This window comes from Mycteria americana, chromosome 2 (assembly GCF_035582795.1).
Source record: "Mycteria americana isolate JAX WOST 10 ecotype Jacksonville Zoo and Gardens chromosome 2, USCA_MyAme_1.0, whole genome shotgun sequence".
Taxonomy (NCBI): Eukaryota; Metazoa; Chordata; class Aves; order Ciconiiformes; family Ciconiidae; genus Mycteria; species Mycteria americana.
The window spans coordinates 42,912,923-42,937,578 of NC_134366.1; the positions used below are offsets into that span (position 1 = coordinate 42,912,923).

General features: G+C 39.8%; 1 protein-coding gene across 2 annotated transcripts in view; it reads left to right on the top strand.

Annotated features, from left to right (window-relative positions):
* LOC142405555 (ubiquitin-conjugating enzyme E2 E2) overlaps positions 1–24,656 on the top strand; it is a 224,549-nt gene that overhangs the window by 172,989 nt on the left and 26,904 nt on the right. For both annotated transcript variants that reach the window (XM_075493151.1, XM_075493150.1), the window contains exon 4: positions 10,582–10,714. In XM_075493151.1, the coding sequence (XP_075349266.1) occupies positions 10,582–10,714 (133 nt within the window). The remainder of the gene's footprint in view (positions 1–10,581; positions 10,715–24,656) is intronic.

Genomic DNA, 24,656 nt, shown 5'->3' on the forward strand with positions numbered 1-24,656 from the left:
TTTCCAGCAACCTCAGAACAGAAAGCTCAGTCCTATGTAAGCCCCTTCCTAATCTCAGCCCCAGAGACACGCCCAAAAGATCTTGGGAGAAAATTATCCTGATAGAAAAATGAGAAATTTCTGTATATTTTATTTTCTGTTTATCCTGTCGTGGATCCTGAGAAGTCCTCCACCCCAGAGGAGTACGTTAAAAAGTCTTAACAATATTTTACTGAAGTAGAAGAAGCCACATTACTGGGTCCCAGTCTCATGTAAACACTCCCCAAGAATCTGCCAGACCCCCGTTTATTTCGACTCGTCAGTCAAGTGGTGTAAATTGCTCAATGCTCACAGACACTGCAAAGAAAATTGCCTATAAATGGTATTTTCTTTTGATAAGGCAGAATGTGGCCTGCAGTGGGGGCAATCAGTCTCAATCCAAAGTTGAGACATGTTAAGGTTTCTTTCACCTTGGACCTATGGCTGGTCTCCATGTTTGAAGTAAGAGAATAATTTTAAATGAAGAACAAATGTTGTGAAAATGTGTCTGTTCGCCAGCAATTTCCAAGTGTGTTTTCGTCTGTTTACTAGAGATCTGGAGAAATAAGACAGCCTCTTAACTAAATTGACTAAATAAAAGGAATCTGCTTTTGAAGTATATGGATTTCAGAATCAAATTTCCTTTTTCTGTGCCTGTTGGCTTTATAGGCTTGTTTACTCAGGAGGAAATGACTTGTTTTATAATGTGTTTAACATCATGTTAGTTAATCTATGCCATAATATAGAGTTGTTTCCTTGTGTAAGCAAGCATTTCACGTGGAAGCACGTGTGAATCTCTCACTGAAATGAGGGGAGTCTGTATTCAAGCCTGTTCCTCTGTTTACAGGATGGACAGAAGAGCAGACTTCTTGGTTACACAGCTGTATTTTATGTTTGAGAACTCTCGCTCTGTAAATAGTAACTTCTTTAATTCTTCTTCTCATTGCTTTCCCTCATTAATATTTTGGGAGAGTTTGCAAGCAGCTTATATAAAGAAACTAAAGTCTTTAAAACATCACAAAAGGAAATCTCAGAATCAGGCCACTTCAGGAAAAAAGCTACAAAAGTATTCTTGTTGCATAAGGTTTCAAAATTTCCACTTTGCTATTTAGACAACTGCCTGTAGACAGGATTATTAAAGATGACAGTCTTGAGCAAATCAAACCTCTTTATAGGCAGTTTGATAAATCATTTCCAAGTAGGGGAAAGATGCGATGACTAGTGGTTATACAGAACCAGCTTTCTGAGGAACAGAGAATATACACTCATTGAAAAATATTACTGCCTTGCTTACAGTATTCATAATCATCAGAAAATGTGAGTGTACATATATTAGAAGTAATCCTGTATAAATTGTTCTCAATTACTGAAATGGCTGACTACTGCAGAATATCTTCACACTAATATTTCTTAAAGTAGGATACTGTAGAGATCTTTTTTGGATAAGACAAAAAAAATTCTTAGTGAAATCATCAGTCCATCATCAGAAAGTGAAGGAGACATTAGCTGAAGTTCAGCTGATCTGTTCATTGCTAATATGTTGCGAATTTTTTTTTTTTTTTTTTTTTTAATTTTTCATCATTTCTGATGAAGAGCAGCAGTTTGGAATCATTTTTTTATAAGTGATCAAATCAATATATCAAATGGGTTTCAAATCCAAAGCTTCCAGTATATTGCACCCATTCATGACAAGTCTTTCTAGTCTGTTTGAGCTGGTCTGCTTTAGCCCTGTCTACCTCTCTGTCCTGTGTTGCCTCTAAGGTTTCCAGAGAAACTAAAAAGTCAATGCTGTTTTAAAGAATGCTTTCTTCCCTACTACACCTCTTAAATCTTCCAGCTGCTATGGGGTTTCTGTGCTATCTGTCTGCACTCAGTCACCTCATCCTTTTAAATTAGATGTAGAATTTAGAAATATAGTGCCTGCCAGTGCCACCCCATTGGTGTGTGTCATGTTTTCTGTTTAACTTAGAAAAGATAGAATGGTAAATTACAGCTGTTGTGGGTAAGGGGAAATGTTGTGAAATTAAAAAGCAGTTACATTTTGAAAAATAAATGGTAATCCTGGGAAAGAAAAAAACTCAAGGAAAAGCAAATTGGGAGTAACATGGAAATAATATCACCTGGCAAGTTGCAAGGTTGGAGGTCATATTAGAAGGTCCCAGGAATGTCTATTCATATACTTCTCATGTTTTTCATTCCTAGTTACTTGTATTTTTCCTCTTTTTGCTAAAATATAGCTACAAATCATGCTTGATATAATTTACCATAGAGGCACATCAGGATGATATTTTATCTTATTTAAAATATACAGTCCATTTCTGGTGGTATAAAAGAGCTGGAACTACAGTTAATGGTATTACTTTAAAAGAAAAAGAAACAAAAGATGTGGCAAAAGGGAAACGAGCCCATAGATGTGTAATGGGAAGCAAATGATTGTTTCCGGCACTGAACAAGGAAAGCCTTCTGTGAAGGGTTTTATGTAATTTTGTTCAGCTGAACAAAGTGGAGAATACTTAACAAAATTGCCATTTTTAAAATCTCATTGTGAATACTCAGCATGCTGTGATCATACACTGTGTAATGGTGTTTGCAATGAATAAATTGCCGTAGATACTATAATATAAATAACTGTTTTGTGCATTAAGAAGCAGTTCTCTTCGTGATGGTTTCTATCTCAGGAAGGCTCTGCAGACAGGACTTCAGAGAATAAAAGCATCAGAGTACTCTTTGAATAATACCAGTCTGCTAAAGCGCTAGGATACTTTTAATAATTTTTAGTGGTATTATTTAGAAGTGAATAATAAAATCAGCTAAGTGGTATTCGCTTTAGTTTTAATCTATTTGTTATTTTTACCGTGGCCAAAACTTACTAATTTTAAACACAACACAGCTTCAGCACCTTCGGCCAATAATTTTCAATGGCTCCAGTGACAGGAGGGCAGAGAAAGTTAATCACAAGAAAAAAAGGATTTGGCTCATACAGACCTTTCGCACACTGACCTGGTGTGCTGTGGGTTTGTTGCAAGAAAAAAAGTGGCAGGAAGGCCCAGAGTTAAACTGCGTATCGCTGTGGGTGATAAATGGGTAAATAGAAACACCTTGCTAAAACTAGAGAAGACTGACAATGAAAAAATGCCGTACCGTACTGAATTCAAGTGCTCTCGATAAGCATACGAAGCAGTATCTAGTGTTATCCTGTAATACATGACTGCTCCTTTGACAGCTCATTGGGATCAGTTTCCCTAGATATCCTTCCAGTCACATTTACCGCAAACGTACTGGTTCCAAAGTGTAGATGAAAATGGTAAGTGGCTTCAATAAAAAGCACTTGATAAAAGCAGGATATAACCACTTTGAAGGAATTGTAGCATGAGTTAGAAAAATGTCTTAATATCCTCCTTCTCTTACTGCTTGCCTAAAAGTACTTTTTTTTTTTTTTTTAAGTTTCTTATGGAAAGATGGTCTCAATCAGAAAACTGGAAGAACTGGAAGTCTGATCCACATTTTTCGGCTGAGTTCTCTCGTTGTAATGGAAACTAAGTGGTGTAAGGGATTTGTCTGAAGTTTCTCTTTCTGCCAAAGCCTTTCTGAGTGACAAGTAGCCCAGTCACTTCACTCTTGGTTTCCATTATGAATAATTAAGTCTAATGAAAGATACCTACCCAAAAATTGTGCTTACCTCATCTAATTATGTTCATATTCCAACATACATAAGACATAAATTCCCAGTAATATTGCAGGGTGACCAAAAACACTGGATCTAGCATAGACCCAAATTTGAGTGTTAGATCATGGAAAGCCAAGCTTTTTCACTACGTATAGTGTCTAGTTAAAGTAAAACTAACAACTCTTTAAAAATGTATACATATTGTTAATTTTCTTAGAGTAATTCAGATCTCTTGGCCCTCAAATTTAATGCTGAAAAATTTCTAGCTTTGGCCTAGATAATAACTAGTAAGAACCATGAGCATCTTCCAGTATTTTGATAATGGCACTTTTTTCACAATCTAGATGAAAGGAATTGAGATGAGGATAAATTAAAAAAAAAAAAAAGGAAAGAAGGTTTTAGGAGTTTTCAGCAGATTTTCAGGAAAAAAGAAATTAAGAAAAGGTTATACATTCCAAAGGTACAAATTTGGGGAGGGTTTATTTCTTGATGAGACTTTAAGTCATTAATATTATAGCCGAACTAAACACTTAGCTCTAATTCTGAAGGGGTTTATTTCTTTAATTGTTCTTTGATTTTACTGCTTGGAGACTAGCCTGCTAATTTTATTCATAGCAGAGGTGTTCTTAACTATACAACTGTGCCCATTGCCACAGGCAGTCTCAGTGCTCACTGCTATCTCTTTGGTTTTGCTTTGTAGAAATGTATTCCTTTGGCTGCTGTGGCAACTGTTTATTACATACATTTATAAAAGTACCTACTGATATCACTGTAGCATCTGGGTAGGCAGCTGTGACTCCCTTCCCTACGCCACTGTTGCTGCAGCACCCGCTCTGCTTGCTCTTCATTTCCTACATCTCAGAAGAAGGGCAACAGGGAAGGAGAGAAACAAAATGAGTAACTGCTGTACTGTAATAAAATCCCCCTGCACCGTTTTCCGCCCCCTCCTCCTTTCTGGAGAAAGATGAAAAATAGCAGGATGTGTTGATGGCTGTTGATGAGAGAAAAAGAAAGGGGATGTTAGGGGGAGGGGGATCTGCATGTACCTGAAGGGAGGAAGGATCCACCATGATGAAGGAGCAATGAATTATCACCATACAGAGAGGGAGTGGGGGAGACACCACCCTCAAGCAGAAAATAGAAATTACAGGTTCTACGAAGAAGAAAATACAGGTTCTGCGAAGAACCCCAGGTTCTTCTTCTACTGTTACTTTGTCAGTAACAAGGGAAGAGAAAGAGTGAAGGCTTGAGAGGTGGTGGATCAGGTGGGCTTCCAGAATGGAGAGGAGAGAGAACTGGGAGAAGAGCAGCAGAAATTCAACAGATAATTGGTGCTGCTGGCACTGTCTGTATCCGTTCCAAAGCCAAAGACTCCCAGCATGGGGAAGGCAGGGCTGAGAACCATGGTGGCTCACGGGGCTGTGATGCTCGTGCTCCTCAATGGCACTATTTTGCATTTTGTTGAACAGGGCTGGGCTGGGTGCACAGGTGGGTCTGAGTCACCTGGTGAGGTTAGCGTCAGCATAGCTCCTGTTGACTTGCGTCTTCCCATATTGAGATTCCAGCAACCGCTTTGCCAGCACAGCCCCACTGCTGGTCTCGTGGCTGTCCCCAGGCACGGGGACGGCCCCAAGCTGGGTACAGACCAAAGCAACGCTTTCACATAGGACCACTTTCAATATTGGCACCATGTTCAAAAGAGAGAGCAGAGGTATGCACTGGGTTTATTTTAATGAGGCTTCGTGTGAGCTTCTCAAGAGACGTATCTCATTGAAAGCTGAATCTGCAGTCTTCTGTTTTGTTGCATCCATCCTCTTCCCTCACCAGCTGTGCTCTTAAATTATTTTGCCAGTCTTCCAGTACTTTTGTATCCACTTTGCCCTCTGGGCAACTGGCTTCCCAGAAGCATTCACGGAGGGCAGCTAGAGGCAGGATCTGCTCCAGCATAACTGCTAGATGTGCAAGAAACAGGATTGCAAGAAAAAGTGTTGTATGTCTTATAAATGGAGATAATTCTGTGGTGAGCTTCGCTCCTCAGAGGGAAATCTCTTAAATAGTAAAGTCAAGGCTCCATGTAATAAAAGAAAAGGAAGAGGAAGAGACTTGGGTGTATCCTTCTTCTTTCTGCTGTCATATGTTACCAACGATAGTTGAGAGGGTCTGCATCTTCCATGGACTGCACCTAGTGCAGGGGAACCCCAGTTCTGATGTGTGTTTCTGTGTGCTAAGGCAATTCGGGTTAGATAAGGCAGTGATAAGAATTAATTGCCATAGACAATGCCATGGAAAGTGAGTTCATGGACAAAATTAGTATATCCTGGTTCTCCTTTATTCTACCCTGTTATAAAGGATGAGGATAAAAATGAACTTAAACTCACCTAGTCCAGAAGAATCTTCCCATTTCTTTCTGAGTCCTGAGGAAAGGGAAGGCCTCCAGCCATCTCACTTTCCTGTTTTATTTGGCCTGATCACTTCCCCCCACACACTGTTAGCGTGTCGGAACTAGAAGGCAATTTAAGTTACAATTCCTTTTCTTACTTTTGTGCTATAGGCTTGCCTTTCCCATGTGTTAAAGAGTACAGTTACACTTTAAAAGTGGATACCAGCAAGATTCAGAGACCAAGAATGGAAGGGAAGACTTTGAACTAGTCCTAATTTTCTACAGTATAAGGTTATGCTACCTCCAGTTATAGACACTGGGGAAGCAGGGGATCCCTCATCAAGAAACATAAGTTAGATTAGAAAATAATAATATCATTTTGACTAATTTATTCTATACGACTATTTGATAAACACGTGGGATACTGTTATTTCTTTGAATTTCTGTATTTTTACTTTTTTGAGTTATTCTCTGGAAATTGAGTAAATTTGTATACAAATCACAGCTCCAATAAAACTAAAAATCAACTGTACTTTCATAGCTTCTCCAGATAGGTTTTAATCTGGTATGTCTTATAGGTGCTGTTGTTTTCATACAAGTCTCCTAATACATAATTTTAAATTTACTATTTCAGGATATTCTAAACGCAGGAAAGCTTGGTGTTTATAATGGATTGTACTGGACAAGCAGTTTTTAGCAGCACTACTTTCAAGTGACTGTCTGCCTAAAACATGTTGAGGGAAGAGAAAATACTCAGTGCACTAAGCATATTTAAAGCAAAATTAATTCAGTTACAGTAGCATTTAAAGTATTTTGCTACTAACTGTAACTGATGTGCATACATTTCACCCGCAAGTATGTATGTGGGAAGCAGTGGCAGAACTAAAATACGTAGGGAGAGGCAAAGGAGAGTGCAGTACAAAGGAGACCATTTTACATGTTTTGACTTTTTTGTCCTGAATTTCATCCACCCATACTGATGTCATTCTGGAAGAGGAAGAAGGTTGGCTCCATGTCCACCCAGCCCAGCTCTTCCAGTGAGCAAAGCCTCCCCAGTGGGTAAACCAGGCAATATTCTGTGCAGTGTCTCATCAGCTATAGGGGAATAACGACAGCAGAGAGCCAGCTCTTGACAAGCCATCGATAACGTCGGGTCTCCAGGGCCTTTCTGCTCAGCTGCACCTCCTCGGTCCCGTTACAAATTCCACCTGGCAGAAATCGCGGGAAACGCTGGGAGTGCCAGCTCCAGAGTCACACCGCGTGCTTCTCGCTGGGCTCGATCGCCTCATCCTGCAGGTTCGCTAGGGTTTCAGCATCAGGGCTCAAACTGGGAGGCTGCGCTGCGGGTCTGACAGCAGACCTGTCCTTCTCCTGACCGCCTTGTCCGTATAGTTCAGCCGCTTCCACCTGGAGCTGCCACAGCCACTGTTATTTCTCCCCTGAAGCTGACTGATTTAGCAGCGGGATAGTAGCAGGCAGCATGCGTACGCTCTGGCCCTGGGTCAGTTGAGTTCAAGACAGATTTAGTCTGCCCTTTGCCGAGCGGGTGCACATCTGAATCCGCCCTGCCAAAGATAACAGAATTTCAGGCACTGAGACGTTTGATTTGCTTTCTTTGAGATCTGTGGTTTGGTTGCCAGTAACATTAATAGAGCTGGAATATAAATCATACTGAATGTAAAACACTTGGGCTTCAGTGTGCCGGGCGTATATCCATGTAGAGAGAAGGGCAATTAAATCCGCTTGCATTATAAACCTTATAGAATAAGGCTCTGGCTGAGGTCTTGCACATATGGGAATTTTCTCTGGTGAAGCCTGATGAGTCGTTGTTCTGGTTGCCAATAATGTGGATAAATAAAAGGCTTAACAATTAGGAAAGAGGGAAAACAAAGATAATACACCTGTCAAACTTTTTGTATTATTAATGTGCAAGTGAAAAAACGTTATGCTTGTGCGTGCTGTTGCCCTTAATACCAGCTGTGGCCTGCGCACGTGGATCGGTATTTTGCGTCGGCTGAACAGCCTTGCTGCCAGCAAGCACTCCGACAGGCAACGTCGATAACAGCAGTCTTCCCACACTCCATACAATTCAAGCTATTCTTCAAATTAATAATAATACTTAATAAAGCTTCATCTCTCATTTGCAAAGAAAACCTTCAATTAATGTTAATCAGCATCCTCAGAATGCGATCAGGCTGGGCTTGTAGCTGGACGTGCCGAAACAGTTCAACTGGCAGATGGAGCATTTTCCAACTATTCTAATTAATGACTGCTCATTTCAAATGTTAATGCAATTAAATAAATAGGCAAAACAAATAAAAATAATATACGTTATGAAAATGCCACTATCAGAGAGAGTTCTGATCAAAAAAGTCAGCCTCGCTCAAACCCAAAAAGGGCCCGGCCATCCCTTCCTGGCTAAACGAGGTCTAAGAAAGGCAGGGCTTGCTTTTGTTACTTGGTGTTTCCAACCGTTTCTCTGGGATCGACATTTATATCACTTCCATTTTAACCTGCCGGCGTCAACTGAGTCATTGCTTCTCCAAGTATTAGTACGTTTTTCTGCAGAAAATGGGAAAGGATTTCCTTCACATATTATGGGCTTTTTTTCGTGTAAGATTTAGACTGCCCCTGCTTCTTGCCTTTTCTCTTTGAACTAATTGCCTGATTTTTTTCTTTAAGGGCTTTACTTTCTGTGAACCTTGTATACCATAGCGCTGATGTAGGACCACATTCGTTTGGGCTTATAAAGAGTTCAATTAGCCCCTTAATGCCTAGTTCAGTCACAATTAAACCTTCCCTGTTGACTCGGGATTGGTCTTTCTAAAGGCAGTGGAGGTGTTTTTAATTATTCATTCTCTGGTTTGTTTCTTACAGCAGTCTCAGCTGTGCTTTATTATTCAAAGGTTAATGCAAACTGAGAACTGGGTAAATTAAATTTGTTTGGCAGCTAGCAACCTGATGTATTATAGACACTGTGAAATATGGATGGCAACACTTCTGCTATTGTGACACTTAAAAAGCCAGATTTTATCTTTAAAACAATTGGTAGTTTTGTTACTATGGCCGATAGAAAATGAATGTTCCACAATGTTATAGTCTCTGTAACACATTTTTGTTAAGAAAGCACGGAGTTTAGAAATCCAAGAAGCATTAACAGCTATTATAGAAAATTGATGTAGGTACCATGACTAATGAAGTACACGGCGCAGTACTAAGTCACGCGGTTGTATGCAGGGAATCATGCAGTCAGAAGTTTTAATGAAGGGAGCCCAAGGAATTTCAGGTGAAAGAGGGTTTTATTAACTTTCAGGGAACAAAATGAATAGTTGAGCAGTGAACATGACATGATGTCGTATAATAATTGTATGCCTTGGGTACATTGTGAGGCATGGAGCATAGCCAAGAGCTTTCATCTGTTCTACACACAGGGTTATTTCACAAACCCCTGCACGCTGTGGAAATCTTTATTGCAAACATAACAAGAATTGTTTCACAAGAAATGCCTTAAGACAATACCATGCCACTTATTTGAAATACCTACCAGCACTGCCTTCCTCTGAAAAATATTAATCAGATATCTAGAAATCACCATCCCAAATGATCCTAATTAAAATTCAGGTCCTGTATCAGTGACTGGTATCAGCAGGCTGTGAACCCAAAAGAAGTCTTCGTATTCCTCAAGAGGCCACCCTGAGTAAAATATGTATTTCTATGGACAAGCATTTTGTTGTATGAAAGGAGGCTGTGTTGGCTTTTGGAAGAGTCGTGCCCAAGAACTTTAGTTTTATTTTTTCAGGAATTGACCGTGTGGGTGAGAGATTTTTCTTGTTTCACATACAGGATTATGTTTTGTACATTTTAAATATTGCTTCAGTACTGTGTTTTTAAACGAGGACTTTGAATTAACATAATCCAACAGTTTAACCCGCTTCCTGTTTATAATATTTTTAAGATAGGGTGACGATTGCAGAGTAAAGCAGCCTTCTGTGCTACTGACTGGAGACCTTCGGTTAGTAACTTAGAAAGTGCAGCTGCGAGGTCGTTTGTACCCTGCTCAGTCTTTAGCACAGCCTGTGCTGTATAATAATGTGTGTAATTACACAGCTACTGACTGGTGAGGTAGGTGGATGAGGAGGCAGGTGAAAATAGGATGGCTTGTGAGGCAAGACAGTGACAAGACATCTCAGCAAAGTCTCTGTATCCTTGCACTGTAAATACTTCACATCTGCCCACTAAAATATTTGCGATAAGTCAGTCAGGAATTTTTCTGTGCTTATTTGAATAATTTATAAGGTGATTTTAATGCTTCTTCCTGGCTGAATATATCACTTCACTGACAGAGCTTAGGACACCAGTTACATGTTTTATCCAGGACTAACTTAATGAATGTGATACACAATTTAAACTTGTAGTGTTATTGCAAAACCAGCAGAACTACTAGTAGAGTATAACTGATGCAGTATATTCTTGATTGTATGTGGTTATTATGTTATATTTTTGTTTTCTATTTTAGTGCTGGACCCAAAGGAGACAACATTTATGAATGGAGGTCAACTATACTGGGGCCTCCAGGGTCTGTATATGAAGGTGGAGTTTTCTTCCTTGACATTACCTTTTCACCGGACTATCCTTTTAAACCACCTAAGGTTAGTAGGAGGATATTAAAAGTCTGATAGGCGTCTTCTCCTTGTGATATTTTTTAACATGTATGTTGGTATGTCATTGTAGGATGAAACATAAAACTTTCAGGGCAATAATGGATATTTAAACTGAGTATTTTGATGGAAAGATTTTAAATAACTGCCTAAAATTTGCCTGCATGTTGCCACTATAGCTGGATGGATATGGATTTATTTAGCAAATGGTTGCATAATTTCCAGCAGTTATTTGTTGCATTTGGATTTGTTTCTAATATGAAAGCATTTATATTCGAGTTGCACCCTTTATAAGCAGCTGAAGATACTTAATCTTTCCTGTTGACACCTATCATTCACCAGAGGTCTGTGGCACTCTGACCAAAATATGCACCTTTTGCACTACCCCGTATAAATTACTTCTGCAGATGCAAGGTACACTTTGTTCATGAAGTTGTAAGTAATTGCTTTACATGAGTTTTCTGGAGGAATGTGGAAATACGGCAGCAAACGCAAGAAACTGGAGTGAAAGACAGAGATTTACGGAATTCCTTGTGGATTCATTTTCTAATGCTATCAATAAGGACACTAACCACAAACATAGAGCTGTCCCAATAACATGAAGGTGGCAGATCACTACCATGATCGAGGAGGCTCAGAATGTCAAACAGGAAAAATCTAGTGATTATGAAGACTGGAAAAACAGAAGTGGGATGAAATGCGGTAGTGCAGAGTGTCATTGATAACCAGTAGTAGTAATTGCTGAGGGAGGGTGTCAAAGTGGGGCTTTATTGGGTGATCACGGGATTATTACAAACCACCCATCTAACACATCTGTAAAAAAGGCAAATACACTCCTAAGATGCATCCTCTGGCATTGCCTGTAGAGATAAGGAATTACCAGTGTCATACACAAGACACTTGTAAGACCTTATCTGGAAGACTGAGTGCCATTCTTAACACACATGTTCACTAACAGGAACAGAAACTGGGGCAATTTACCCCACAGGGCTGTTAATAGAATCAAATAAATTGATGGGCCTGTCTTGTATGAAACAAAGTGAAAAGAGGTGAATTGTTCACCTTGCCAGTGTGGAGAGTGAGGGTCTGGACCAGCTGCCCCGGAGGAGCTATGGAAGCAAAAATTGGGAGCAAAAATATTTACCTTCTTTTTGACACATTTGTGAAAGGGTTGGTGTGCCACGTTGGTCTGTAATAGAAGGATATTGCATTAAAAGAGGGAGTAGCTGATTCCTATTTGATTACTATGAGTACACTATTGAAAGAGAAGTGTTTATAAACAGAATTTTAATGCCACAGTAGTAATGTTTATAGTAGTTAACATTGATATTATCAGGAAAAGTTTTAAAAAAGAATGAGAGATGTGAATTCAAAGTACTTGTCATTCTGTAAATTGGACTTTCCCAGCCAGTGACCTAAAGATGGGTCAGTATAGCAGTATTAGAGATGGTCTAACTTTGTTTCCCACGTTTAGTGTTCCAGTTTAGGGAAGCTTTGAAGTCACTGACAAGTCTTAGAGGGGTTGTACACCTTGCTGACTGCACATTTTCTGATTTAGATAACTGTGATTACACAGTGAAGAAAGAATTTGAAACTTTATAACTTGTCCTTCAGTTAGTTAAAGCTTTGGGCACACTGAGCTGGGGCGATGCCCTGTTCTTCCTGCCTCCCTCCCAGCCCAGGCCAGTCCAGACTTCTTACTTGCTATACCAGGTCTGTCTTAACAGGCCCCTTTTGTTTGCTTCTTTGCGGGCTTAGTCTGTTTGTAGTAGCTGTAATGCAAGGGTTACATTCAGTCCCCCAGCAAATTAAAATTATGTTATTTATGGGATATTGGCATATCCACTAAATGGATTTATTGAGTGTAAAATAGAGCTTGAAGTTCTCTCAGAGATCCAAACCTAATATGTAAAGACCTAGATCTGAAGGACAAGTTGGAGGGATATTTTTTGTCATTCTCTCTGTTGAATGTGTTGAGTCTTGAGGCAATATATGCAATAGGCATCCTTTTAAAATAGAAGGTGAAGGTCCAGCTTGCTGTTTCACCATGAGGTAAAGACTTTATCAATCCCCACTCAGTTGTGTTTGGCGACTGTGTTATTTTGAGACATGAGTAATGCAGCTGTGCATTGCTTATTAATGACATATGAAGCAAAGAGGTGGTTCTTGTCCTGCTTTGTAGTAGATTTTTTTGTCTGCCTTTATCTTGATGCCAGTTGTCATTGTAAGAAGTGTGTGCTTATAAATCATATGAAAATGTACTGCTTGATAAAGGATGAGAGAGTTGATGATGCCATATTGTATTACTAAAAGGCCAGTATTTATGATGAGGGAAATTGTTATCGCTAAGAAAGTAATGAGTACATGTGCACAGGGGACTAATGTTGGATATAACTGCCTATGTCGCTAGCATATTTTGTACATGGATTCTTATTCTGTTCACTTCAGCCACTGTTGTAAATGACCCCTATTTTCAGTCCTGCTGTAGGATCTCTCAAACTGTTGCTATTTCATTACACCTATTTTCCAGACCCTGTGAAACTGATTCATAGGTAAAATAGTTTGGGAAATCCCTCGAATAAAGCAGCGTGGGAAGATGACTGCTTGTCATAAGGTAGCTGCTGCCAGTCAGTATTGTTGGGAAATGGTTGTTAAATATGTTCTCCACACACTTATTTCTAGCAAAAGAAAGGTAGTGAGTACGTGGAACGTAACATATGGCCTCACAGTACGGCACTATCTATGTCACTGGGTGTTGACATCTCTTCTACTTCACCACAAGATTTGTGATATTTGGTGCTGCTCTCAAAATCATGGGTCCCTTGGGTTATGGGAATAGATCATCTTAGATTCTTTTGCTAAGTATAGCTAAAGTATATGTAGTATATGTCACACTCCTTATGGTTCTATCATCTTAAAAAATCTAGAGATAAAGTACAAGACTGTGGAATGTACTGAGAAAGTCATAAAATGTATTCCTGAGTGTTGGCAAGATTACGTCCCTGGAAGTACATAGCAGAAACGGTCTAATTCACATTTCTCGCTATGATTGAATTCATACATTCCTCCTGAGATTTCTGTGGGCCATTTTCATCCCTCTTTTACTGTGAAGTAAGGAAACATTTAAATGAGTGCTGTCAGAATTGATCTTCCAAAAATGTGACCACAAAAGACCTGGGAAGAAACAGAAACTGTATTTCCCAGATGCAATTACTTGACCCAGCCTGAGGTTCCAAAGGCAAATGCCCATGTCACATAACATCGTTACTGTTAAAGGGCCTAATCCAAAGTGTATTAAAATCTACAGAACGATTTCCACAATCCGTTTTCCTTATCTATTCTGAGATGTTGTGCACTCTGTTGTCATGCATGTGTATGTTGCACATGGATGTTGGGAAGGTTAAAATAATTTTTAAAATAAGAAAAATATCTTGAAAGTGGATTCTGGATAAATGTCTTTTATTTTTGTTATTATAATTAAAATATGTTTGTGGTGTAACAATTTTGGTTTGTATTATACAAAGTTCTCAGTATTTTCTAAAGGATTCAAATTGCTTCTATAAACACTTGTTGGTGCCTATTCTGATCATTGGGCACCCTGCTGCGTGTTGGAAAACATTAATTAAAATAAAATTAAACATCTGAGAGCACATTTGCACATGAAGAAACGATGTGCATATTGTTTGACCTATATTTGGGGGGTTTTTTAACAATTGTGTAAAGTAATTTTCATTTGTTCATCTAGATAGTTAGCCTGCTTTCCCACCTTGTCTTTAGCACGTAAAAAGAAGCTGAATCACTCATTCATTCAGGTTTTGCTTAAATGAAGAAAAGGTATCTATCCAAAACTTCCATTTTTATGTATTTCTTCAGTTTTTACACCTTTGTAGCCTTCAACGTCACGTCCTCTTAAGATTTTAAAGTTTTATCTCTATTCTTTACATCCTCTAATTATACTGTGTGGTCCAGTTCACGTTCCTAGTTTTGTATAGCCAAGCACCACTGCCATCAGGTTTCCCTTCCAGTCTGCACCAACCAGTCTTTCCCCTACAGGTCCATAGTTTTCTTTCTGTCTGTCCTTACCTGTCGGTGTCTCTCTAAAGTTAAGCCATACACTTAATATCAAATGAAGTTATTCTTCACCAAAATAGAATATACCATGTGGTAAGTCAGAGTATGATTTGCTCTCACGATACTGGCTTTTTTCCCCTTGGAAGTCAGTCTATTTCAGTCTTTCAGCTTTGTCTCATGCCTTGAAACTGGACTCCAGATTTTCCGAGCCAGGGGTCACTGACCCTTTCAGCTCTGCTTTCCTTTTAAATCAATGGCATTTGGCTTCACTCACAGCTGCAGCACGCTCATGCAGAGGAGGGAGTTGTTCTTCCCCAAAAAAGTTTATCTACGTGTGACTGATGCAGCCTGAACAGGAGTGATGGAGGGCCATCCCAGCCTAACTCCCATTTATCTCTACAACCGGAGAACACGATTTTTAGAACAGCTCATCTGAGAACTGACAAATTAGCTTTGGCTTTCTGGGAGGCTCTAATCAATTAAAAATATTTCCTCGCCTCCACTGTGAGGAAGCTTCTGTAGCACTGAGGAAATTAGCTGAGCACCCAGTTGGCTGAGTCAGCAAGAAAGCGGGCAGCCTGCAGAATCGCCGTTCTCTTTTCAGCTGCATGCTAAGTATCACGTTGGTTTTATGAGATGCCAGGCGGGAAGAAGGTATGGAACAGACAAAGCGAGGCATAGATGTGGACGTGATCTCACCTTCTACTAGAGGCCAGATACTGATGGGGCTTCAGTCTTGGTCACAAGGTGAGGTTTCACTTCAGCCCCAAAATACAGCATCGCCCTTGTAGTGCAGTGGGCTGAAGAACAGAGAAAGCTGTGCCCTGTTCAAAGCAGCCACTTAAAGAAATGAATAAAAATACTTAGATGGCCTGCCAAGGAAATAACCTTACATTTCTCCAGTGCCTTAATGACCCCTCAACCTTTTTTAGCAATACCTTTGAGATTTCTTTTTCCTGCTAACTATCTTCCTTTCATCCTTAATGGATTCAGACAGTTCGCCCCTTGGCTTTAACACAGGAAAGCTCTCTCTCTTGCTCTGTCTCTTTCTTTGGGATATTGAATGGGATATGTATCTACGCATAGATAGATGTCTCTTGGCGGGGGGGGCGTATATCTTTGGGTATATGTGTGTGTGTATATATATATATACGTGTACATGAATAGGAGGTATCATATCTTTCAGTCAGCCTGATCTGAGAGGAGGAATTTCAGCTCAATTTCTGTCCTTGGTCCACATAAGAAATCAGTGAATTCCCCAAGTATGCCAACTTTTTTGATCCGAGATCCTCTAAAGTTTAGCCATCATGGCAAATTAACACTGCATCTTTATGTACACTATAGTTATTGAAGGAAGGGCGGTAATTTCATTATCCTGCGTACCGTCCCTCTGGAGCAGGAAGCCTTGACAAATCAGGAAGCCATACCAGGGTCTTTCATACAGGTGGTTGTAGAAAAATGAACGCTCTTCAAGAGAACTCTCCCCCCAGGAATTGTCACTGCAGTGGTGTCTGCATTTTCATCAAGAATAATCTTTATTAATAACTTCTACTCTCATATTTGACTGCGTTCAGTCTATTACAGTGTCAATTCAATTTAACTGTAGCTGATACAATATGGATATATCTATCATTATCCTAGTATTCTGCTAGCTTTATTTTTGAATTTGAGTGATTTATAAAATCTCTTAATCCCAACTCTACAATTAATCTTGCTAGGGACTTTAATCTCAGCTGACTGAAAAATGGTTCGCAGTACTTGAAAGCTGCAATATGCTAAATCACATCTAAATCAAAATTAAAATAACAGAAAACTCCATTTCCTCCTTGTAAATCTCATATGTCTATTGACTGACCAAGAAATTGTTCTGAGCATTTGAAAGCTTAGCTGTTTTAAATCAACTGCTCGACTGCAAGGAGGGTCTTTTTCCTTGGTAAATATAATGCACAGTGTCTATAGAATCTGGTCTTAGTGGCAATATTAAGCATCTCTTCAATTTTTTGTATGTAATTGTCATATAATGCTAATCTCTATGCACTAAATATCATTATGTGGAATCCTTCTCCAGTGGTACAAATTTTCTACCTATTTCATAAATTCAGCCTCATGTACAAGGGGCAGTTCTTTTTATTCTTGGCTTCTACTCTACTGTTTCATACTTATATGAAATATATGTGATTGGCTGTTAAGGACACTTTTATCTGCAGTGTAATAGAAAAACAGTGCTTACAAGAGTAGATGAGAAAAAATAAGCATTCCTTGGTATTTCTAACCTCGATTGTTAAAATGAACCTTACAAGGCAGGCCCACACTTTAACTTGCCTATATCGCTATTAACACAATTTACTTTTGAAGCTCTCAAACTCGGAATGACCTTAAGTACAGCCTATTTGATCATGGCTATTTACCGTCTCTGCAAGCCTGGTGCAGGCAGGGCTTCAACCTACCTTCTCTTGCCGCCCCCCCCCCCCAGATATTGCCATCGTATGATCAGCCTTCAAATGCGATGGTCTCCTGTCACTGTTATCCCTTACGTTCATTTGCCTCGTCATACTTCTCTCATAGCCTCTGTCACATCACATTAGCTCTCAGTGCCGTGCTGTGCTGCTCACAGCTTTCCTCAGCTGCCTCCTGCCCTCCTCATCCTCCTCCTCCTGATCGTCTGGTGGTCCCTCGCCTGGCGCATTCCCACACCGCTGCCTCCCCCTACCCCTTCGCTGTGCCTCCACGCTCCCTTGTTCTTCGCCCGGCCTTGCTATTTACGTCTCCTTGCCGAGAGCAGCCCGTGGATCCTTCATCCATGACAATAAATGGAGTTGGCAGGCTTTCCCAACGAGCGAAGGCTTTGGGTGGCTGCAGGCAGAAATCAGATGCACGGGAGTCTTTGAGAAGAAATGGACAACCTACCACCAGCAGACCGCTGTCAGAGCTAGCAGGATCAGCCCGAGTCCTGCTCTTCTCGGAGCGGCTCTTTCCAGGCATGCGAACTGCAGCGTGCAGTTCCCACGCTTGCACCACCTGCGGTGAAACTCCCTTCGTTCCATAGGTCCCGTATCTTCAGGTAACGCTGAACCTATAGGGCAGCGTGCAGCGGTACAGGGCTCGGGACAGGTGGCTCCTTAAGAAACTTGAATGCCTCTCAGAATGACAGACTTGCAGAGACGTAAAGTGGAGGACAGAGATGCAAGCAGAAATATGTCAGGCTGAGGAAAGGATCAATAACTACATTTTATTGCGAATAAATGCAAAAGTCACTTTTGATAGGGCAATACCATGTAAATCTCAGAGATTTCCTTTGAATTCAGTTATCTGATAATTCTCCTAGTAATTGCCAAATTGAATTGCCATTTCTTGTAATGAATAGCCTTCTTTTTCACTCCGTTTTTAATATACTAATTTATATCGGTAGTTTGTATTGATTTATTTAGTCTTAATGAAAATGTCCCTATCCAACTAAACTCTTCCTGTTTTACCTCCCCAAAACTTAGGTGGCTCATCATTTCTTCCCATTTTCTGTAAATACCCCATACACTAAGCTCCCCAAAAGGGCCCGTAGAGGCATCTTATGGGGAATATCTTCTGCCTCACAGCAGTGGTTTGCATGCTGCTTGTCAAATATGTTTTCAAAAGAGGACTTGTGTTGTCTATTGGATGTTTCAGAAACTACGTCATTCTGCCGTATCACACACGTTTTACTACTGCATAAAATGCACGCGATCTGAAAATACATCATATATCAATGTTCTTTCTTGTCCTCTTTTACACACACACATGTATGTACAGATGTGAGAGAAAGAATTTTATGTACATTATTACCATAGGATAAGAGCAGATGAACTGATTAGGACAGAAAACTATGGTTTTGAGGTCAATCTGCCTAGAATTTCTCATGTAGGGAGCACCTAGATACCCAAAGGCTGTTAAAATTGGGCAAGTAAAAAAAGCCCAGGTTTCTTAGAATAAAATTTAGGGCTGGAAGTGCCTGCCGCAGCCCGCCCGCACGCCCCGCCGACCGGCAGCCCTGTGCCCAGAGCCCCATCCGTGCCTGCCGCACCTGCCTCTGCCTCGATTCCCCGAGCACACCCGGGAGCTCCCTTCTTCCAGAAACATAGCAGGATTAGGAAGAACAGTAAAACGCCAGGTACTGTCTGTCACATGGTGATATACGATTTTTTCATGTAAAATAAAAATGTTGCTATGTGCTAGGGTTACTCGCATTTAGGTGAGAAGAGTTGGATTGCCTTAAACCAGACACGAAGGAGCACTTTGGCGAACTCAGAGAGGTGTGCACGTAGGACGATACAGCCTGCTTTAAACTACGAAAGGCAGGATTTGTTTTATACAAGTTAAATGACCAGTAAATCTTTAAAAATTTACTCTCTATGAAAGGACTTTATTGCTGACTTTCCATATGGAATTACTAATTGTAAGAAAGATTATGCTGATTAAATGAAAATCATTTTATAAAAATTCATATTGACTTTGTCAGAGAAAGCTTTTGATGCTTTGTGTCTTACAATATTGTTTCTATTCTAACGTCCCTAACCCAAACAGTAATCCATTTCCCTTGTTCTCTCCTGCTCTTCTTTTACTTTCAGAAAACTCTGTGCAGTTTAGGATAATTTTTTATTTGCCCTCTCAGGTACATCAAAGATTATCAAGGTCCCTTTTTACTTTTTCTGCTATAAAATCTGTGTGCAAAATGAGTATGTTTATATAATGTAGACATTTAATATTGCTGTGCTTACTCGATTTTTTTTTCCCTGCAACAGTCCAATGAGACAGTGTGAGTAGTTACTCAGCTTCCTAATTACCATGAATATATTGAATAATTATTCATATTGCATACTGTTTCATTTTCAGTAACATTAAAGGTTAACTCATGTGGATGCTGTTATATCCCTTTTAAATTGTTATCATTTTTGGCTAGCTATGTCTCGCATGGTGCATTTTGCCACAGAAACCCAGAGTAGTTTGCATATCAGACTTTTCCGTAGGTCAAGCAAAAGTAATTACGTTTTATTATTTCCTGCAAATGCAGATGACATGTATTTTCCTTGGATAAAATAAACTATAGCTATTCTTTACCAACTAAAATTAGGTGTGAGCAAGTTTTTTAAGAACTGGCTGAAGTTCATTTCTTGGCGTATATTTAAATTGTGCTCTTTAATAGTGAGCATCATGTGGCCAGTCGTTTATTATGCACTTTATGTGATAATCCATTAAGTATCTCAACGATTGTTCATGTGCATGCTACAAATCTGTACTTACAAACCAGAGATGGATCGCCCTGTCTTGGAAAGGCAGCCTCAGTGCTGGGTATAGATAAAATGAAGTGCACTCTGTAAGAAATTTAAGGATGCTAATTAATGTAAAGGCTATTGCATGAACACTGTGTCACTCAGAGCTATAGATATTTTTCATTTAGGTTGTTTTATAGTATTTTTCTAGTACGACTAAAGAGTGTAGGCCTGATCTTGTTTTTATTATTCTCTCTATTCGAGCAGACAAATCTATTGCTCATAAAGTCTGACAAACTGAGATGGGAACTACTTACTCCCTCCTGAGCTCCATGAACATCATCATAAAGGGCATCATATTTTTTAATATATATATAACCTTTTCTGTATGCAGTACAACTTCTTCCACTTCAGGTAGTGCCACCGCAGTTTTATTAAAACAGAACTCCAGGGGAATATTTGAGGAAGACAGAAGTTTCATCTCAGGCAGGAATGCAGGATTACACCCTTGTAAGAAATGAGAGAGCTTGAAAGGAACTTTCCAAAACTGCAGGAATGAGCGCCCTGGGATGTCAGCCCTGCTTCAGTGTTGGCTGAGCAAAAGGGGGTTGTTTTTGTTTATTCTCCTGTTGACTCTGGGAATCTTTCATCTCTCCCTGCAGTCGCCAGGCTTCAGTGGGAGGAATGAGGAACAGGAGGTGAGGGTTTGAACCCAAACAGGCTGAAGAAAGCAATTCCTGAGCGCACGCTGTAACCCCTTCTGCGCTGATATGCAAAACTGGAGAATCATTTCTTCCTCCTGATACGTTTTTGAAGAGAATTACAACTGAATTCAGTGGAGTCTGAAAGTGCATGAGATGTGTTTGTGGGACCAGCCCTTTCAGAGCTGCGGTGCCTTTACGTGCCTGTTTCTGAATCTCACAGTGAAGGTTAAACAAGTCACACACGTAGATGCCAGTGCCACGGTGTCTGCTTGGGTTTAGACCTAACATAGGAACATTAGGTGCAGAAGAGAAATAGCGAGTGATTTTAGGACTACATCATGCTGGAAAACTGGTGTTCAAAATCACTCTGAGATCCAGGAGTGATTTATCTTGCCTACAACCAGTTGCCTTCACTCAACTGAAATCCATCTTAATTCACTCTTCCCAGGTTTTATGAACAGTCTTTTTTCAGTCCTAAAACTTATTCAATGAACAGCCAGCCATACCTTTACATGTACTACTTTTCTCTCTAATCATTTTTTCTCCCCCTTTTGAATAGATAACCTCATTTTCTTCTTAGCGACTATATAAAGGGGTTTTTTTATTTGTATAATTCTGTTTTACAGTATTCAGAAGGGTTTGGCATTCAGCAGTAGATTAACAGATGAGTTTATTATTGTTTACTTCCAAAACTGATTGAATGTAAATTCCTTATCATTACCTTTCAACAGCTTGTTTATAGTACTCTTACAGTTTTCAGAAGATAGTCCCATTTTTCCCTATTTCCTGTAATTCGCATTTTTCTGACCTGCGCTTTTGTTCAACAAAAATGAGATACCCTCTTAAAACTGCAGAATCAAAGAGAGTAAATCCATAGAGGACACTTATCGTTCAAAAAAAGATAAATTACTCCTCTACCGTTCAATTGTCTGAGGATAACTTCTCCTATACACCCACACACTCCCTTGAGCCCCTGCATGGGATTGTGTAGGTGTTTTCATTAGGGGATAAATAGAATTAGAGTGCTCCATTTATAGGAGCCATTTAAGTGGCGTCAAAGGTAAAAATATGACCGTAATAAAGAAAATGTAGTTCCCTTGGAATGGTATTATCACTTGGTTTCTCTTTACACATATAATAGGAATGACCCTGCATAACTTTAAAATGTGGGTATGGTAAACACAACATCCAGAAAGTTACATGTCAGCGTTTCCCCCATTAGCTGCAATTTGAGGCAATAGCTGGATGAGGAAAGCAGTATGTCATCCCAGTTGTAGTGTATGCTGCTTTGGGATAAGAACACCGTTACCTGCCACCATCCAGTCCACAGTTCCCAGCATATTAAGGCTGTCATTAATACAGCTTCTTTTGAAATTCTGGAGGCTTTGATTTTTTCTCATTAAAATGTCTCTGTGTACTTAGGCAGGCATTTTAATGTGCACTGGCACATTTGGCGAGCCGGTGACGTATTTGTCAATGATAAGCAGCAAGCCTTATCTTGCGAGTGGGCACCTTCCTCAGTGTCAGGGGTTTAAGATGTGCTCATAGTGAAAAAATGCTACATTTCAGGTCTACGTATTTGCTAAAAGTAGCCTTCCAATTACAAACGGGTGTAGTGCCACGTGCATTTAGCCACCAGATAGCCTAAGATGGCAACAGAGTGTTGAACAGTTTATGAAAGACACGAACTGCCTCCATTCATCCCAGTGGCTCTGAACCCTGCCAAATTCCCAGTGTCCCTACTTCAGTGATTCAAAAGCAGCTAAGCCAGGGGAACGTGTGGCAACGTGTGTGTCCTCTCAGCTGACGGCAAAACAGTTACACGTTAAAATACAGGCTCAAATTAATGGCCTTCTCTTAAGCAGGTTACAAGCTCAGACTGACCCGTCTATAAATAATTTAGAGGGTATAATTTAATCTGTGCAGTGGATTCAGTGTGTTTCCCCCACATTCGGTGAGACCACATATATCTTATTACTCAGTGTATTCAGATATCACTGAATAAAGTCCTCAAATTTCTCATCATGGAAGCACAGGAAAGCACCTTTGTTCAGGAAAAATAATTAAGCAAAACCTTTCTTCCAACAATGTACTGAGAAGTAAGCATACAATACTTAAAATTAAGCAGGTGCTGAAGTGTTTGCCCAAGTCATGGGACATCCTGCTGGGAAGCATTCCCTGATTCACTTATATCTCAAGCATAAGAGTGCCTGGAGTTAATCTATCCGGGGACTTAAGGAACACTGACCTACAATTCACAGGATGCTCCTCCACACCAGCTCCCTTTGTGGACACTTTTGACATGCAGTTTGTGTTAGGTAGTTTACCACTTTTGTGCACTTGTAACTTTCTTTGTTCAAAATAGCTTCCCTTTGTAGACGAACATTTAATTTTATCACTACATACTATTTTCTTGATCTTGCAGAGGACTTCCTTCACTCCAAATGCTGAATGTGCTTGGACTCCTAATGAGGGGAAAAAAATAGATCATCTGGCTGTGGTGTTTGGATGAATTGAGCTCGTTGTGCCAGAAATATTTTAAATTCTCATAAAAGTCTGGGAAGTGAAGCACTTAGGCTGGAAAACAATAAGCAAAACTACAACTGTAGAGGGAAAAAGGGAAAGAACCTACAAATATGTAGGGTATGGAGTGGCAGACTATTAAATTATCCTATTAATTGGCGATACCTTTAGACATAGATGCATTTAAAAACTGGTGAACTTGCTTTGTTGAGATCTTTGTTACAGAACTCACTAGTGCATGACACTGGGCCCAAAAGTGCTTTCCCAGATTTATGTGGAAAAGTACTTACGAGAAAAAGTATTTCTTGTTGAATGTAGTGTCTTAATAATAGCAGAAATCTACTACCTTTTCTTTCCATTATTTTGTCAAAGCTGTTTGATTTAATCCAAAGGGGCAGAATTTTTCAGCGTGTTAGAGAATGTTTTTTTTTAATAGAAGTAAACCAGTGTATTATTTCACTTGTGTCCTCTCTTCTGCTTACTGATAAGTAGGCTGATCTCAGTGCCACTGAAATCACTGAGATTTCTGATATTGAATAAAATCAGAACAGGACCATGCCTGTCATCAGTTCCCATTACTCTCCAGAAGCAGGTTTATCTGTGTGGTAGAGCCGGGATAGGTGCCTAAGCACTCCCAGTTATTAGCACTGTCCAATTCTGGTGAAAAGCACAGCTTGCTTAAATTGGGGGGTGCTTTGCCTGCTGTTGTCTCCTGCCTAATCAGCCCCTCTGTTGGCAGGGTGATTGCTGATGAGGTAGACCACTGAAATTGTGCGTCTTAATTTTCGATGTTATGAACATATCATTAAAACCATCTGGTTTGGCTTGTCATTTGGTTAGAACTGATGGAGAAATTAGTCCTTGATGGAGACCCCCAAGGGGTAGTTTTTTATATTGTCCCTTCTTATCCGACAGCCCCAGTATTCATTCTGAACTACAAAGTGGACTTTCATAGCTGAACTTCTTTTAAAATAAAAGGCCTATATCTTCCACTTGAAGCAGAAGCACATCATTCTAGGCTAAAAGAAGTGATCTCCTCCTTGGTTTGGTACATATAGGATCCCCTGGGAGACAGTATCAAATGGATACAGAAATCCTCAAAATCAACTACAAAAACCCCCAAAAGGCATTTGTAAGCAATTCTACTGATTCAACTGTAACTTAAAATTTGGAAATAAAAGCATTTTATTTGAGCAGTCTTTCTCAAAGATATTTCACTTTACTTTTTCCAGGAGTCACTGATGTCATGCCTCCACATTTTTTTTCCAGCTTAATCTATTGGGTCAAACGGTGAACAGATGAAGGCAGCAGTAGAATCTGTCTTCTTCTGCCTCCCTTCAAAGCATGAAGTAGCTGTGGGCCTGAGTTATGACTGTTGTCCAGATCAGGGACTGG